The 19335-nt window shown below is 46.4% G+C and overlaps 1 protein-coding gene across 1 annotated transcript in view; it reads right to left on the bottom strand.

The window, feature by feature from the left end:
• GTF2F2 (general transcription factor IIF subunit 2) overlaps positions 1-7193 on the bottom strand; it is a 133487-nt gene extending 126294 nt beyond the window's left edge. Inside the window, exon 1 of the mRNA XM_002712960.5 lies at positions 6867-7193. Coding sequence (XP_002713006.1) covers positions 6867-6932 — 66 coding nt within the window. The 5' untranslated portion in view covers positions 6933-7193. The remainder of the gene's footprint in view (positions 1-6866) is intronic.
• Positions 7194-19335: the final 12142 nt, after the last annotated feature.

Here is a 19335-nt window from a genome sequence, read left to right as displayed (position 1 = left end):
TACTGTTTAGGGAATAAGTCTGCGCATGTTCAGTAGAGATGTCATTTTCATTTTTGAATATTTTTGATCTGCTGTTGGTTGACTCAATGAATGCAACAAATATGAAGGGTCAACTGTATGTCATACACTATAAGTTTAAGAAACAAATTCAGTACAGTAACTTGTACCTTGTATAAGCAAGAGCCAACTTAAAAACCGACTGTGTTCCACAAGGTAATTGATAAAAACAAGTTTTGGGGCCAGCATTGTAGCACAGTGGGTTAAGCCACCACCTGTGATGTCGGCATCACATCTGGGCACTGGTTCCCATCCCAGCTGCTCCACTTCTGATCCAGCTCTCTGCTAACGTGCCTGGGAAAGCAGCAGAAGACAGCCCAAGTGCTTGGGCCCCTGCTAACCATGGGAGAGATCTGGATGGAGTTCTAAGCTCCTGGCTTTGGCTTGGCCCAGTCCTGGATATTGCAGCCATGGAGTGAACCAGCATATGGAAGATCAATTCATTCTCTCTCTCTTTCTCCCTCTGTCTCTGTAAATGCCTTACAAATAAAGAAATCTAAAAAACAAAACAAACCCAATTTTGAAGCTCAGACTACACTGTCATCACAAGTACAATAGAACTACAGTAGGTTTGCAGGTAAACCCACCAGCTTACTTTATTCAAAAGTGTATTGTTATAATACTACATTTTTGAAATGGAAAACAATACAATTGGTCAGAGAAACTGAAAATGACTGCTTTAAACATTATATCCCCAGGAAGCTTCATGTGACCCTCTAGAACTCACAGAACAATATCCCTTGCTTCAGTGTTCTTCTCTGTCCGTAACTATTTTCATTAGGACTAATATTTGACCCATGTCTGTTTGATGCCCTGGGCTACAGATCCCAGTTCAGAGAGCTTAGACGGTGTCTGTTTTGCTCCCTGAAACATACTGCACAGTGACTGGCAATCACTGAAAGTTTGCTGGCCGGCGCTGCGGCTCACTAGGCTAATCCTCCACCTAGCGGTGCCGGCACACCGGGTTCTAGTCCCGGTTGGGGCACCGGATTCTGTCCCGGTTGCCCCTCTTCCAGGCCAGCTCTCTGCTGTGGCCAGGGAGTGCAGTGGAGGATGGCCCAGGTGCTTGGGCCCTGCACCCCATGGGGGACCAGGAAAAGCACCTGGCTCCTGGCTCCTGCCATCGGATCAGCACGGTGCGCCGGCCGCGGCGGCCATTGGAGGGTGAACCAACGGCAAAGGAAGACCTTTCTCTCTGTCTCTCTCACTGTCCACTCTGCCTGTCAAAAAAAAAAAAAAAAAGTTTGCTGAATAAATTAATATGCCCAACCATTCACTCAAGGTGGGCAAAGTAGTAAGGCCAACCCTATCTTTTTAATAATTTTCCTCATCTATTGAGAGGCTGAAAGGCAGAGAGAGAGAGAGAGCTCCTACCCACAAGTTCACTTTTTAAATGCCTGAAAACAGCTTAGAGGCCAGAAGCTGGAACTCAATCCTGGTCTCCCACATGGGTCGGGGGAAACCAAGTACTAGAACAATTACCACTACCTCCCAGGGTCTGCATTAGCAAGAAAGTGGCATCTGGTGCAATAGCTAGGTACCGAACCCAGGCCTCTAATATGGGACACAGGCATCTTTACTAGACCAAACACCTGCCCCTCAACCCTGATGCTGAACCCAAAACACTAAGGTGACATGTACAGATGCTACTCCCCCTAGATTCTTTGCCAACTCAATCATCCTTGGCTTTCCCTGAGACTGCCTCATACCTTCTGCCCAATACAATTAAATCCTCTCCCTTACACAGGTGCTGATCTCAAAAGCACTCCCTAATAAACCCCTACATGCTAATCTCAATCTCAGAATCAGTTGCCCAAGGAACCCCATCTGTGACACTGATTACTCCCATATTTCTTAAAGTTCAAGATACAGAGTTAAAACAAGACCAAAAACACAGAAATAAAGTCCCCATCCCATCTCTGAATCTCCAGAGATCATCCAGTAAAAAGATCCCAGGGCGGGGGAGTGGGCGGGAGACTTGCTCAGTTAATGTGATTAAACTCAATACTGGTTTGGCCTGTTGGGCCCAATGCAGGTACCCAGTCCAAATTCATGGCTTCCCACAATTGTATTTTAACACTTCCAACAAGCATTAGTCAAAATGCTTACAAGAGACAGGACAGCCATTAGGGCAGCAGTTAAAATGCCACACTTAGTGCCTGGGTTTGAGTCCTGGTTCCACCGCCTAGCCCAGCTTCCTGCTAATGCACACCCTGGGAGGCAGCAGTGATGGTTCAAGTAATTGGATTCCTGTTACCTACACAGGAGACCTAGACTGTGCTGAAGGCTCCCCCTGTCTCTGCCTCTCATACTGAAGAAAAAAAAAAAGCTTACAAGAGGAAAGCTGATTGGGATAGAAACTCTTCTCTGTTGGCTAGAAAGCTGCTGGTTAGACCAACTGAAACTTGCCAATACCCTCGCCCCTCCAGCCTTAAAATTTTAAAAAGACAGCATTTCTTTCATGAAGGCCCCAGTATGACACTCGTTACTTACAAAACCTTCACCCCTAATAACCTTGCTGTTTTTATCTCTTTCTCTTTCCCATGATGTACTTATCCTCTAACCAACCATAAGTAGAAATTATATTTCCATTAGCCTAAATATTAATAGCCAAGCAACACATCTGCACTAAAACATTTTTTTAAAACATCATCCAATGTTTTAATCACGACTTGGTATAGTGTGTACAGTAGTGGTGTGCCCAGCTGGCAATCTAACAGTGGCATAAACTGAGCAATACAAATGAGGTAGTGCAAGCTACAAGGAATTAGTTTCCTGACAAGACAAAAATTGTAGCGAATTTTATGTTTTGGCAGATGACAGCTATTGTAAAGTATTAGATCCAATCATGCCTGCTACCTCTCAAAACCCAATTGGATCATCATTCTCTTGCAGATTTACGATACTCGAAACTTCAGAAGTGACATTTCAACAGGCATCAAAGTACAGGCCTTGGATATTCTGGTAAACAATCTACTTCCATAACTGCTTTTTCCTGAACATACTCTACTTCTCCCCAGCCCTGCCAGGAAATTTTCTCTAGCTAATCAATGCCATAAACTCTTCTTAAAAGTCACCTTCCCAATGAAATCTTTCCTATTCTGGCCAGACATTAGTTTCTTTTTTTTTTTTTTTGACAGGCAGAGTGGACAGTGAGAGAGAGACAGAGAGAAAGGTCTTCCTTTTGCCGTTGGTTCACCCTCCAATGGCCGCCACGCTGTGACCGGCGCACCGCGCTGATCCAATGGCAGGAGCCAAGTACTTATCCTGGTCTCCCATGGGGTGCAGGGCCCAAGTACTTGGGCCATCCTCCACTGCACTCCCGGGCCATAGCAGAGAGCTGGCCTGGAAAAGGGGCAACCGGGACAGAATCTGGCGCCCCAACCGGGACTAGAACCCGGTGTGCCGGCGCCACTAGGTGGAGGATTAGCCTATTGAGCCGCAGCGCCAGCGATGTAGTATTGGCTTAAAGAAGTCCGCCTCTCAGGCATTCAAACAGATCTGAAAGTTTGCCATGAAGGAGAAGGGGACTCCAGATGTACATGAACAATGATACCAGCCTCAACAAAGCTGTCTGGGCCAAAGGAATAAGGACTGACCCATCCGGCCACCACATGAGACTGTCCAGGAAATGTAATGAGAATGAACATTCACTGGACAAGCATCATCACTTTCCAAAATCTACAGTCAATGTAGATGAGAACTGCTGACTAAAGTTATAAAACTGGGGAAAAAATGAGAGAGAGAGATCACACTGAACACTAACCCTATTACAAATAAAATAAGTTCATACATCTGACAGGGGTATAAATCAAACCCCACTGTCTACTGGGACTCCTTTAACTGGAACAGAAATAAAAGATGTCAAATAAAGGGAGAACATGGATAGAGTTTAGAATAGAAAGTATTTGCTACCAATTTTCTTTTCTTTTCTTTTCTTTTTTTTTTTTAAGATTTATTCATTTGAAAGGCATAGGTAGAGGCAGAGAGAGATCCTCCATCCACTGGTTCACCTCCCAGGTGGCCACAACGGCCAGAGCTGTGCCAATCTGAAGCCAGGAGCCAAGAGCTTCCTCCGGGTCTCCCACAGGGGCACAGGAGCCCAAGGACTTGGGCCATCCTCTATTGCTTTTCCAGGCCATAGCAGAGAGCTGGATCAGAAGTGGAGCAGCCAGGACTCAAACCAGTGCCCATATGGGATGCCTGCACTGCAGGCAGCGGCTTTACCCACTACACCACAGCGCCAGCCTCTTGTTAGCAATTTTCAACTTTCCTTGGACATAAAGTTGTCAGAAGACAAGAACAAGAGAAAATATTCTAACATATCCCCTTCACATCCTGAAAAGATGTACTCGCAAGTCTGTTCATTTCTTTGACACACAAGATTAGAAAAAGTAGTCAGCACATACCTACAATCCAGCGACAATTTTCTAATTTTGACTCTGGTTACTCTCCTCTCTAATTCATACTGCACACTGTCGAGCTTTGTTTTTTTTGAAAGAATCTGGCATCCCTGTATTACTCAAAACCTTCCTAACCTCCCACAGGTAGGACAATCCCATTTCACAGTGACAATATGTATATATAGTCCCAACCTTTACAGAGACCCTCCGCTCTAGGGGCTCCACTTTCCAGAACACACCATGTGACTAGCTGCATTTCAGTCCGTTCCACAGAAATCTGTTCCACCCGCAATGGTACAGTATCTCCCTACATCCAAATTCTGTGTGGCGAACGCTCACTAAGCATTTACTATGCTCCAAGTACAAATACACCATCTCAAGTCTCCCTTTAGTCTGCAAGGGAGATCTCCTTAATGGGCCTCGTCTATTTAAGTAGGAGTGAGAAGGACTACGCTCGCCACCCTTTTGGATCACACTGACATAGCTGGAGGTAAGTCAAATAGCGCCACAGACCAAGGCTAGGATGAAAGAATGAGATGGGATATCATACATGTCTTCATGACATACATGAGTGATTACCATGTGTCAAACACTGTTCTGGGTGGGATGGGCAAAGACCCTGTTCTGATGGAACGTTCTATGATGTGATATGTGTGTGCTCTAGCTAAGGATAAAGAGGTAACCGACAACGAACACATGAACATATATAGCATCACTTAAAACCGTGGACAAGTGCCTTGAAGAATATAATACAAGTTTGATGTGCAAAGTGGACAAGAAGAACCTCTTAGATTCAAGTGATAAGAACTCATCCATGTGACATAAGAATCAAATAAAGCATTAAGAAACCAAAGGTCTCTATTTTTAAATTTGAGGTATCAAGGGGCCAGCGCTGTGGCGTAGTGGGTAAAGAAATAAATCTTTTAAAAAATAAAATAAATTTGAGGTGTCGGGGCTGGCACTGTGGTGTAGTGGTTAAAGACGCTGGCCGCCTGCAGTGCTGGCATCCCATATGGGCACCGGTTCGAGACCCAGCTGCTCCACTTCCGATCCAGCTCTCTGCTGTGGCCTGGAAAAGCAGTACAAGATGGCCCAAGACCTTGGGAGACCCAAGGTCTGCACCCACGTGGGAGACCTGGAAGAGGCTTCGGCCTCTGGCTTCGGATCAGTGCAACTCTTGCCGTTGTGGCCATCTAAGGAGTGAACCAGCGGATGGAAGACCTCTCTCTCTCTCTGTCTGCCTCTGCTTCTCTGTAACTCTGCCTTTCAAATAAACAAATAAATCTTAAAAAAAAAATCTGAAGTACCAAGACTTTCTCTTTTTTTCTGTTTTTCTTTGTGTGTGTGTGTGTGTGTTTAAGATTTATTTTATTTACTTGAAAGACAGAGTTACAGATCAGAAGAGGAGCAGCCGGGACTCAAACCAGAGCCCATATGGGATGCTGGCGCTTCAAGCCAGGGCTTTAACCCGCTGCACCACAGCGCCGGCCCCCACAAACACATTTCGAACTCTCCTAATATGAAAAAGCAAAACAGGGGCCGTCGTCCTGGTACAGCAGTTCAAGCCACTGCCTGGTGCTCCAGCATCCCATATGAGCCCAGCTGGAGTCCCGACTGCTCCACTCTAGATGCAGCTCCCTGTTAATGTGCATGGGAAAGCAGTGTAAGATGGCCCAAGTGTTTGGGGCCCTGCCACCCACGGAGGAGACCCAAATGTTGTTCCAGGATCCTGCCTTTAGCCTGGCCCAGTCCAGGCCAGTGAAGCCATTTGAGGGAGTCAACCAGTGGCTGGAAGATCTCTTTCACCCTCCCTCTCTGTAACTCCGCCTTTCAAATAAATAAAATAAACCCAAGAGGAAAGAAAAGAAAAACACAAGTAGTGTTCACTAATACTATCCAAAAGTGTCTTTACATAAAGCAATTCCAGGTCAGTTTCACAAGACTCACTAAAGTACAGACCAAAGGCTTCCCCTCTTGAGTTCATAAGTCGCGGCAACTTTAGGAGTTCCCTTAAGGGCTGTCAAACTACGAGAACACCTTAAGGATGTGCAGGGATCACTTCTACTTTCTGGCTCAGGAAATACACAGACCGCAAATACTCAACCACTGCCTCGCGACTAGAATCAATTTCACCTAGAGAAAAGTGCAAGGAATCCCTCCATCTGGGGAAAATATCAAGACAGGGCTCCAGGATAAGCCAGGTCACGCTAGTTAATGGGTTGAAAGACACTTTGCACTCCTAAGTTAATCCTACACCTGTAAAAGGTACAACGACCCGCGCCTCTCAAAACAGTTGAGCTCTAACGAGATGGCCCCAGAACTTTACAAAGGCGCACGGAGCGCGACAGTCTCAAATTACTTATTTCTGCCCAGGCGGAGGGCGGGCAGGAGGCTCGCGAACCTTACCTTAACCAGCCACACACCGGTGTTCTGTTTGGCGCCGGTCAGATCAAGTTCCCCGCGCTCGGCCATGAGTCCGTTGCGGGTGGAAGCGTGTGAGCCGGAGCACAGGCCTCGGGAGCTTGCGTGCTGTGGTGCGAGTGTCCCAGCCAAAAAGCTAGCCGCGGTGAAAGGTGCACTGCCAGGAGCCCGCGCGGACCACCTGCCAGGAAACTAGGAAACCTGGAACTGAGGAACACGCCGCCGGGAAGCAGGAAGTACGCCTGCGCACTGTATCCTAGTACGGCGCGCCGCTGTGAACAAACTTCCCCTGCCCGGAAGGCGGGCCCTCCGTGGATGGGCGTGGCTACTTGCGTTAGCTGCATCTAAGTGGTCAACGCTAAGGGCCCCTCCTAGTGTGGGCGTGGCAACCGGCGTTAACCGCATCCAAGTGATCCTATCTAAGGGATCTTCCTCAGATGGGCGTGGCTACCTGCATTAACCGCACCTAAGTGATCCTAAGGGCTCTTCCACGGATGGGCGTGGCCACCTGCGTTAACCGCATCTAAGTGATCCTATCTAAGGACCTCCTTGGGTGGGCGTGGTTACCGGCGTTAAACACAGCTAAGCGATCAAATCTAAGGATCCCTCCTTGAATGGGCGTGGCTACTGGCGTTAACTGCATCTAGGTGAATAAATCTTTTTAAATTTATCTTAGGGGCCAGCTGTGTGGCATAGCGGGTAAAGCCACCGCCTGCATTGCCAGCATCCCATATGGATGCCAGTTCAAGTCCCAGCTGCTCCATTTCCGATCCAGCTCTCTGCAGTGGCCTGGGAAAGCAGAAGATGGCCAAGTCCTTGGGCCCCTGCACCCGCTTGGAAGACTGAGAAACAGTTCCTGGCTTCTAGCTTCGGATTGGGGCAGCTCCAGCTTTTGCGGCCAAATGGGGAGCGAACCAGCGGATGAAAGACCTCTCTCTCTGCCTCTGCCTCTCTGTAACTTTGCCATAAAAATTAAAAATTAAAAAAAAAAAACCTCCACGTGAAGGCGCCATGAAATTCCCAAAAAGCCTCGGGCAGCAAAACTGCACTCTGGCCACACCTCTATCTCATAATAGAGGCTGGTAACTTGGGAGGGCTCTATTTGCCCTTGACCATGCTTGAGGTTTCCCCAGACTCCCCCACCCCCTCTCTTCAGAGGTGATTCTCTGGCTTACTCATGATGTGTGGAGTGGCCCACACTCAGTGTTTTCTCTCCTAAATAAACTCTTTTCTCTTTCGATGTATGCATGCCTCTGCTTTGAATCGTATGTCTGGGAGAATAAAAATTAATATGCCTAGGTCCATAACAATTTCAGAGTCTTTGCACACTCAATTCCTTTCCTTAGATGCCCTATTTTCCCCTTACCCTCGCTCTCACCCCTGTCCTCTGGTTGGTAAGTGCCTGCCTATGTTTCAAGACTAACGGAAATGTCACTTCCTGTTTTAAGAAGTTAGATGGACTAATAGGCAGATGGGGTCCCTCTCAGCATGAGAAAGGGGGCACAGTCCCTTTAAGAGTGGACAAAGTGCTTCTGCCCAAAGGCTGCCTTTAGCAACACTTAGCTTTATCATGAGAATAGGCTACACAAAATTACCAATTCCAGCCCTCTGCTGAGTTTTTATTCCCTTCCTCTGATTGGTTGTTATTCCAACCCTCTGATTGGTTGTTATTCCAGCCTCTTGACTGTTATTCTAGCCCTCTGATTGTTAGCTGTTTATTTTACTCCTCTCCTGATTTAAATCGATGTGGCTGCTTTTGTGCATAAAAGAGCTAGTACCCACAGGTTTCCCTGGTAGCTCCTCCATTGGAGTGTCCCTCCTGACTGCTGCCGCAAGAGGTGTCTCACTTCAATAAATCTTGCTTTGCACTCTGTCTCTGTCCGTGTGGAAATCCTTAAGCATGAGAGAAGAACCAAGATTGCCTTCATCATCTTGTAACACTATGAGACCCTAGATCAACCCTCCCAGCCAGGAAGTTCATTTTTTTTCACATCACAGTCTGTAATCTCTGACACACTGTGCAGTAACAAACATGTTTACATGTCTCCTTTGTTTTCTAGACTATGAACTCCTCCTAGGCAAAAATAGCCCTTTCCCCCCAGCTTTATTGAGGTATTGTTGACAAATAAAAAATAGTGCTTTATTTATTTTATATCAACATCTCACACAGTGTTGTAAACACTGTCAGGTTTCTGTAGGCTTTTGTTGAATGAGCATTTGTTGACAAACAGTAAGGCATTATAAGAATAGCAAGGGATATTGTTGGCTCACAGATGATAGCCATGTAAAAAATTAAAGAAATTTGACATCTACACAGCCTAGGATCAGGAAAAGCTATTAGGTCTAGGAGTTCATGTGGCAAAACTAATAGGAAAGATAAGAGAGACCAGGCATATATTGAAAACAAATGTTGCATTCTTGTGTAATAGCTTGGGGAAAGGCCTAAAAAATTTAAAGGAAAAATAAAGGGAATTGCTTTAAGCTTTAAACTTTGATCAAGTAGAAGGAACAAACTGAAATACATGTCATGAGTGAAGGGAAGGGAAGTAGCCTGGGAAATCTTAGAAATGGACTTGAGAGTAATAGATTAGGACCTTGGCCTTGACCTTTGGGTCATGGGAGGCCTTAAAGTGAGTGTGTGTGTGTGTGTGTGTGTGTGTAAATATGGGTGGACAAGGGTGTGTTTACAGAGATTAGGAGACAATAAAATCTGAAAAAAAGGCTAGAGGGGCCAACACTGTGGTGTAGCAAATAAAGCCGCTACCTGCAGTGCCGGCATCCCATGTAGGCACCAGTACAAGTTCCAGCTGCTCCACTTCTGATCCAGCTCTCTGCTATAGCCCTGGAAAGCAATAGAAGATGGTCCAGGCCCTTGGGACCCTGTACCCATGTGGGAGACCCAGAAGAAGCTCCTGGTTCCTGGCTTCAGATCGGCGCAGCTCCAACCATTGCAGCCATCTGGGGAGTGGAACAGCAGATGGAGGATATCTCTCTCTCTCTCTCTCTCTCCTCTCCCCCTCTCTGTAGCTTTGCCTTTCAAATAAATAAATAAATCTTTTGAGAGAGAGAGAGGTAGAGAAGACCAAGAAGATGGGAAAAAGTAAAGATCTTTAAATGATTATACGGGGACAAAGGGGGTGAACACCAACGATTTACTGAGCTCTTCTTTCTCATACACCACTAAACAAAGAACAAGGTCCTGCTCTCTGTCCTGTCCAAACTTCCTTCCAGCTCAAGAGTGATATTTACAGAGCCATGAGAGAAAAAGAGGACCTGCGTTCTGCGAACCAAATTCACAGACTTACTGCAGAGACCCCACAGGGTGACAGTTCAGCCAGATGCCTCACCTCTCTCTCTCTCTCTCTCTCTCTCTCTCTCTCTCTGTCATTCTCCACATAAAATATGTTTTTTAAAAAATCAAAATGTCCAAAGGTACATCTAGAAAATGACATTTTAGCGAGCCCTCTCTCCCCCCCGGTTATTTCTTAGGCACAGCAAAATCTGAGAACCATTGGTCTAATCCCATAACAGTAAATTTCTTAGAACTGGGCCAGTTTCAGGCTGGCGCTGCAGCTCACTAGGCTAATTCCTCCGCCTTGCAGCGCCGGCACACCGGGTTCTAGTCCCGGTCGGGGTGCCAGATTCTGTCCCGGTTGCCCCTCTTCCAGGCCAGCTCTCTGCTGTGGCCAGGGAGTGCAGTGGAGGATGGCCCAGGTGCTTGGGCCCTGCACCCCATGGGAGACCAGGAAAAGCACCTGGCTCCTGGCTCCTGCCATCGGATCAGCGCGGTGTGCCAGCCACAGCGCGCCGGCTGTGGTGGCCATTGGAGGGTGAACCAATGGCAAAGGAAGACCTTTCTTTTCTTTTCTTTTCTTTTTTTTTTTTTTTTTTTTTTTTGACAGGCAGAGTGGACAGTGAGAGAGAGAGACAGAGAGAAAGGTCTTCCTTTGCCGTTGGTTCACCCTCCAATGGCCGCCGCGGCTGGCGCGCTGTGGCCGGCACACCGCGCTGATCCGATGGCAGGAGCCAGGAGCCAGGTGCTTTTCCTGGTCTCCCATGGGGTGCAGGGCCCAAGCACCTGGGCCATCCTCCACTGCACTCCCTGGCCACAGCAGAGAGCTGGCCTGGAAGAGGGGCAACCGGGACAGAATCCGGCGCCCCGACCGGGACTAGAACCCGGTGTGCCGGCGCCGCTAGGCGGAGGATTAGCCTAGTGAGCCGCGGCGCCTGCCGGAAGATCTTTCTTTCTGTCTCTCTCTCTCACTGTCCACTCTGCCTGTAAAAAAAAAAAAAAAAAAAAAAAAGAAAAGAAAAGAAAAGAACTGGGCCAGTTTCCCAGGTCTCAGGCTCTAGAGAAAGTTTAACACTCTTCTCTTTGTCAGCTGTCTGCTGCTGAATGCCCCCGTGCCTTGTAAAGTCACAATACCACAGTTCTATCAGACATCCAGTAGAATACCAGCAGCAACACTATTAGAGGAGCTATTACAGGTGAGTCAGATAGAGATAGTGATAGTTAGAGAGAAGGAAAGACATGGAGAGAGATCTTCCACCCACTGATTCACTCCCCAAAAAGACCACAACAGCCAGTGTTTGACTGGGCAGAAGCCAGAAACCAAGAACTTCATCCAGGTCTCCCATGTGGGTGGCAGAGGTACAAACATTTGGACCATTTTCTGCTGTTTTCCAAGGTGCATTAACAGGGAGCTGAATCAGAAGTGGAGCAGCCAGGACTCAAACCAAGGCTTCTATGGGATGCTGGCTTTGCAGGTGGCAGCTTAGCCCACTGCAACACAACGCCAGCCACATGGGTAGATAATTTTGCTTCAATATCACTCCAAGGCCATAGATCCCTCCCTTGAATTCTCCCTGCCTTTCCCTTCAACTCTCAGTTCTCTCTTTCACAGTATTCCCGACTCCGGGAGATTCCTTGCTTCTCCAGTTATACACAAATGAAAAAGGAATTCTCCCTAAAATAGTTCCAGTATTAGTTAGGGTAAAGATTATGAGCTCTGGAGTTGAAAATGTTTTCAAGTCATAGCTCCACAGCACGCCAGCCTAATTATGTTAACTTCCCTTTACCTGCTTCCTGAATTAAACAATGGGATTATTATTCCCACCTCAAAGAGTTATTATGTCATTAAATGAGAAAAAGTATCAAAAGAATTTAGCACTCTGATGTGAAAATTATTTGGTAACTGCACTACTTACAATGAAAATAATCATATTATTATTAACTGGCATAATTAAATCAATTAATCATATTAATTATTTTGTCAAATCATTGAAAGGAAGCACAAAATTTTATTCAAGACAGTGGTATGCTGAAAACTGTTTAGCAATTGGCTTTCCCAGTCCCCTTTCCAAAAGAAGCCCTGATTTGTAGTGTTTGCCAATTTCTGTGGTGTAAATCCTCTCACCCTTGCTGATTTCAAGCTACCAAGAAAGCATCCCTGAATGCAAGGTGGGAAGATACGTGCTGTACATTGTATGGTATGTACACTCTGCAGTGTTCTCCATTATCTACACATGGTACAATACAGTGAGGCCTTGTAAAGTATTTTCTTTTTCTAATGATTTATTTATTTATTTGAAAGTCAGAGTTACACAGAGAGAAGGAGAGACATAGAGACAGAGAAAGAGAGAGAGAGAGAGACGTCTTCCATCTGATGGTTCACTCCCCAGTTGGCCACAATGGCCGGAGCTGTGACAAACCGAAGCCAGGAGCTTCCTCCAGGTTTCCCATACAGGTGCAAGGTCTTGGGTCGTCTTCTACTGCCATACTTCCCAGGCCATAGCAGAGAGCTGGATGGGAAGTGGAGCAGCCAAACTCGGACTGGTGCCCATATGGGATGCCAGCAGGGCAGGCAGCGGCTTTACCTACTGCCCCAGCAGATAATTCTTTTATTTGCTGATTTCATTCCCTTGGGTAAATTTCCAAAAGTGGGATGGCTGGGTCATATGGTAGATCTATATTCAGATTTCTGAGGCATCTCCAAACTGATTTCCATAGTGGCTTTACCTTTGCATTCCCACCAACAGTGGAGTAGGGTACCTTTCCCTCCACATCATCGCCAGCATTTGCTGTTTGTTGATTTCTGTATGAGAGCCACCCTAACTGGGGTGAGGTGAAACCTCATTGTGGTTTTGACTTGGCAGCAATATACTTGTATTATCTTTATGAGTAATAGAATTAATTTCACCATAGTGTTCTGGTGGAAGGTAGTAGCAAGCTCAGACTGCAGGGTGGGAGACCTTCTATACAGGTGGCTGTAGAACAGAGAGGATGCCAATGGACAGGCATGCCTACAGGACAGCACCACTGGCTAGAAGAGGAGAGGCCAGCGATGAAAGACCTTGTTCAGAGCACATGCAAGTCAAAGGAGGATTTTAAACTCGAGTAGAAAATAATCTGGTTTGGGCCAGCGCTGCGCCTCACTAGGCTAATCCTCACCTGTGGCACAGGCACCCCAGGTTCTAGTCCCGGTCGGGGTGCCGGATTCTGTCCCGGTTGCCCCTCTTCCAGGCCAGCTCTCTGCTGTGGCCAGAGAGTGCAGTGGAGGATGGCCCAAGTGCTTGGGCCCTGCACCCACATGGGAGACCAGGAGGAAGCAGCTGGCTCCTGGCTTCGGATCAGCGCGGTGCACTGGCCGCAGCGGCCATTGGGGGGTGAACCAACGGAAAAGGAAGACCTTTCTCTCTGTCTCTCTCTCTCTCAATGTCCACTCTGCTTGTCAAAAAAAAAAAAAAAAATCTGGTTTACATTTTTAAAAGATCCATCTTTAAAAAGAAAACAAAAAATCCCTCCATTGCTGCTGTGGGAAAAATGGATTGGAGGAGGTTGGAATGGAAACCCAAGGACCATCAAAGACATGGCAATAATCCAAGTGAGAAGGAGCTGGCACTGTGATGCAGTAGGTTAAGTCGCTATCTGTGACACCAGCATGCCATATGGGTGCTGGTTCAAGTCCTGGCTGCTCTACTTCCATCCAGCTCCCTGCTAATGTTCCTGGAAAGACAGGGGATGGTAGCACAAGTACTTGGGCCCTTGTCACCCATGTGGGAGATCTGAATGGATTTCTAGGCTCCTGACCTCAGTCTGGCCCAAGACTAGCCATTGTGGCCATTGGAGGATTTCTCTCTCTCTCTCTCTCTCTCTCTCTAATTCTGCCCTCCAAATAATTCTTGGGGGACAACAGCCATATGGGAGAGGACAGTGATTTGGATTAGGAAAGCAGTAGTAGGGATGAAGAGAAGCGGATGAGTCTGAAACAGATCACAGATAGACTTAGAACACAGGATTGATAAGGTTTTATGATTCTTGGCTGCGTAGCAAATTAGGAACATTTCTCAAGTGACAAACCGGGACCAGAAAGCAAAGCAAAAGACACACACACACACATACACACACAGAGTATTGCTCTTTCTAGATCAGACAAGACTTTTTTGCGTGGATTTTGCATGATGGATGACATGAATTACAATTCCACTGAATTGCTTCTGCTAAGTGCCTTATGTCTCATGTAACATATGGCTACTGTGGCCTGCAAGAAGCCTTCGTTCTCAGTAAGTCAGTTTAATTGCCCACTAGGGATTACTGTGGGAATAAAGTGTTAAATAAAGCATGAGAAAATCTAATTTGTCATTGCTATAATGAAATCCAATTTGTTTCCATGTATAATTTACCAAAACATTTATATTATACTTTATATATTAAATAAAATTACAGTTAAGAAATAACATTGAAATGCTTGATCAAAATGCTGATATTAAAAATCTCAAGTAGCAGTAAGTCCTAAAACGCCACCTTAAACAGATGGATCTTCACTAGTGTTCGGATTTTAGAGCCAGAGGAACCATATCAATAAGTAATTATGTACATGTTCTCCTAAGAGCAAAAGTTAGGGGCTTCCTTTTTTATTTTATTTATTAAAAAAAAAACTTGTCTCATGGGTTTTTTTTAAAGATTTATTTATTTATTTGAAAGTCAGAGTTACACAGAGAGAGAAGGAGAGGCAGAGAGAGAGAAATATTCCATCCGCTGGTTCACTCTCCAATTGGCTGCAACAGCTGGAGCTGCGCCAATCTGAAGCCGGGAGCCAGGAGCCAGGAGCTTCTTTTGGATCTCCCATGCGGGTGCAGGGGCCCAAGGACTTGGGCCATCTTCTACTGCTTTGCCAGGCCAGAGCAGAGAGCTGGATTGAAAGTGGAGCAGCTGGGACTTGAACCATCACCCATATGGGATGCTGGCACTTCAGGCCAGGCCGTTAACCCACTGCACCACAGCACTAGCCCCTTCTTTTTTTTTTTTTTTTTTTTTTAAGATTTTATTTATTTATGTGAGAGGTGGAGTTACAGAGAGAGAGAGAGGGAAAGACAGAGAGAAAAAGTCTTCATCTGCTGGTTCACTCCCCAAGATGGCCGCAACAGCTGGAGCTGGGCCAATCCAAAGCCAGAAACCAGGAGCTTGTTCCGGGTCTCCCACATGGGTGCAGAGGCCCAAGGACTTGGGCCATCTTCCACTGCTTTCCCAGGCCATTAGCAGGGAGTTGAATGGGAATAGGAGCAGCTGGGACATGAACCGTTGCCCACGTGGGATGCTGGCGCCACATATAGCATATAGCCCACTACGCCACGGTACCAGCCCCAGGGCCTTCCATTTTAATAGATCAGAATTCCTACCCACGTACACAAACATTAGGGATGGTTTTCACATCCAAGATTAGGTGAAAATAATAGGCGAATGTGTGGAGTTGGAAATGCTCAGTCCAAGGCTCCTTTTTCTTTCTTTCTTTCTTTTTTTTTTTTTAAGATTTTATTTATTTATTTGAAAGGTAGAGTTACAGACAGTGAGAGGGAGAGACAGAGAGAGAAGTCTTCTGTTTGCTGGTTCACTCCCCAGATGGCCGCAATGGCTGGAGCTGCGCCGATCCGAAGCCAGGATCCAGGTGCTTCCTCCCAGTCTCCCAAGCAGGTGCAGGGGCCCAAGCACTTGGGCCATCCTCCCCTGCCTTCCCGGGCCACAGCAGAGAGCTGGACTGGAAGCGGAGCAGCCGGGACTAGAACCTGGTGCCCATATGGAATGCCAGTGCCGCAGGCACAGGATTACCCTACTGTGCCATGGCGCCTGCCTCCAAGGTTCCTTTCTCTTAAGTTGAGCTCTTGCCACAGCCTCGACCATGTAAGTTCCACTTCTCTGCCGTGTTCATGGCTGACCTGGCTCGGTGGCTCAGCTGGAGGCCTGGGATCCTCCCAATCCATCATTTTACCATCTCTGCTGTGTTGCCCTTGTCAGCATGGTAACCACAATGTCTGCACCTTCCAGCCGGCAGGGAAAGGAGAAGGGGAAAGGGATTGTATATGATTTTGGCCAAAGTCAAAAACAAAAGTTTTTTACAGTCTATTTAGATAGAGATCCAAATTAAGTCCATGCACTGTCATTATTTTGTATGTCTCTTAGTTCCTGCCTCTCTGTCTCTCTCTCATTGTTGGAAAAACTAGGTAGGCTACTTGTTATATAGTTTCCTATATTCTGGATTTTTCCAGTTCCATCCCCGGGGTTTCATGCATAATCTTTTTTCTTCTCTTGGATCTTTTACAAATGGCATTTAGATTTCAAGGCCTGGTCATGAAGTGGGAAGATAGGCAGCTACAGAGCAGAGCTGAGCTTTGACAGCTCTAGTTCACTTGCGCAGCAGAGGGATGTGGTCTGACAGCCCCAGCCAACTTGTTGCAAGCAGCCCCAGGAGACCCCCAAGGCAGCACTATAGCTCCAGCAGCCTGATGCACTGTGGGCCAGCTTCAGCGGGCCTGGGTGGCAGCTGTCCCTGGTTGGCACAGCAGCTGTGGTCAGCTTCTGTATGACAGCCTGGCCTGGCCTGGAGACTGCCGGGTCTGCACTGCCCAAACCCCCTTTCTCTGTAACACCAAGTGCCTCTTCTTTCCTTGAAGGGGGTAACTACAAGTTCCACAATGTTGCAATACCCAGCACTAGCCAGAAGTATCAAACATAGCTGCAGACTATATCCTGTGATGACTTTAGGTCACTCTAATGTCATTATACTAAAATAACCGAGGCCAACACTCCAACTCCCATTATGCACCTGATACTTCTGATATTTCCAGAAAGAATAAAAAGGGGGTGGGGGGACAGAAATGGGCGGTAATCAAACCTTGTCCCAGACTCCACAGACTTTTGAGTTTCCAATTAAGCCCCATCCCAGACACCAACCAACCATCTCCTATGCCTTCTTTTAATATAAAATGTACATTGTATAAAAGGATGACCCAAACCTTATTGATGGGGTCTTTTTTTATGTGTCTTTTCTCTTTCTCTCTCTCTTTTTTTCTCTCTCTCTTCTCCAGTTATTTCTTGGCTGTATACCTCTCATTCATACTAAATAAATGTTGTTCTCCTATACAACTTGTATGCCTGCACCTCGAATTCTTTCATGTATGAAGGGAAGAGCCTGGAATAAATGCAACTGTGGGCCCAGGCACCACAACAATCAGACTCAGGTTTAATACTGGTGGGAATGTACTTCCAGCATGAGGAATACAACATCTGGTTTCCTTTTTGTGTCGGCAGGCATTGATGAGTGTTGCCTAAACACGGTAGTTCATTAGACATTACAAGTTAGTATATCCTAACAGTTCTTTGGAGAAATTTCCACATCAACATTTCCATGACACAAATGTGACTGTGTCATAGACCTGAGTAAAGGTGGTGATGTCATACCATCCCTTTAGCAAGTTTCCCCTGATGTCCCAAACTGAAAAACCTCCTGCTATGCTTCCCATCCTTTTCCTGAAAGTTTCCCCATTTAACGCTTTAACAATGGGTCTGATGATAAATCTTTGTGGTTGAGGACACATTTGCGCATGCGCAGAGGGAACTCAGCGCGGACAGCCGCAGGGCAAGATACTTGGGCATGCGCAGAAGGAAAACTCTAGCCCATGGACCCAAACCCAGACGGACACTGGAGCTTAAATACACCAGAGCTGTTAGAGAAGCGAGAGGTCCTTGCTCGCAGAAGTGCGGAATTAGAAGTCCATCTTACTATGCTGGTCTGTTTTCTAAGTCCCTCCAGTCAGAACTGGCCTCAGCAAGTATTTCCACATGCGACCTCTCCTCCCACCTAATTGGTAAAAGCTCTCCCCAGTTCCTCTGGTGGAGGAGAGATCTGAGTTTCTCCTGCCTCCTTGCGGCTGGATGAATCTGTTCTCTTCTCCCAAGACGGGCATCACAGAGTGACTGGGAGCAACGGGCAGCACGCATTCCACTGCTTCAGCGTGCTGTGAGGTTTGCATCATGGGAAGGCCAGGCGGTTGACTCAGTAGTACCTGGATTTTACAAACACCTCCCGAGCACTGGGAGAGTACCCTAGAGAGGGGGCCGCGCAGTCTGCCTGCAGCACTCTGACTCCCGGCTCAACATCATCTTTCTACCCCATAGCCACAGCCTTTTAGTTTCATTTTCCCCACACCGTCCTCTGATCACCCATCAAGAAAACCCCTCTTGCTCATTAAGACCGAAACCTAAAAATTCACAATTGATTGGTTGCCTAACCGCTTTCACTCCTACATACAACAGATGTTTATGGCATTTGCCTGTTGAGGATCTAGACAAAAAGGGACGATCTCTCCAGGGAATGCTAAAAGCAGACTCCAGTGCCAGGTACCTGCTTGTCTGCATGCACATTCAACCCTGTGGACATGAACGCTTTGCACGGTGGCCACCAAGTGGCGATCAACTGAGCCGGGTCACAAGTTTTTGTATCTGGTTTGCTCCACAGAGACACATCTCTGTAGCATCTCAGAACCAGAAAACTCATGCTATTCTTGGGAGGACAGAACTGATCCAGATGGAATCACTCCTGAGAGGAAACAGAAGGTAATGAGGTTTCTGCTCCATTGCTATTTATTTTTCCAGCTTCAAGGCTCAGATTCAACTCTGGTAGGAGACAAAGCCCTTAGCAGTTACTTATCATTGGGTATTCTTTTGTTCCTATGTACCCTTCATTAATAAGATAATTAGAATTTGCCTATTTCCTGAATCCAGAGAGCATTATGTAAATCAGATTTTAAAATTGATCTTGTTGTATTGATTCTTTTACAACTCCTTCCAGCTCCAGATACCTCGAGCAGTGAATGCTATGTTGTGAAAGGTTGTTAATTGCTTTCCCTGGGATCAAACCTCTTCTTTGTAAATCATGAATCCAATAACCACAGAGAACCAAGATGAAGAATTAACTGTTAGTCCTACAAGAGTTATAATTGGGCCTAATGCAAATTTGTTTTCTGTAGCTTTTTTTTTCTCTTAACATTTTCTAAAAAAAATGATGACTGTGAATCTTTAGACTCAGCTTATCCATTGTCTTGGTTAACTCTGAGGCTTCCTTCCAACAATCTCTTCTCTCGGTGACTAAAACATCGTTCTCTCTTTTTTTAAACATAG

Source organism: Oryctolagus cuniculus, chromosome 9, assembly GCF_964237555.1.
Source record: "Oryctolagus cuniculus chromosome 9, mOryCun1.1, whole genome shotgun sequence".
In the NCBI taxonomy this organism is placed as follows: Eukaryota; Metazoa; Chordata; class Mammalia; order Lagomorpha; family Leporidae; genus Oryctolagus; species Oryctolagus cuniculus.
The sequence above is the reverse complement of the archived record's forward strand: the minus strand, read 5'-3'. Positions and strand labels throughout refer to the sequence as shown.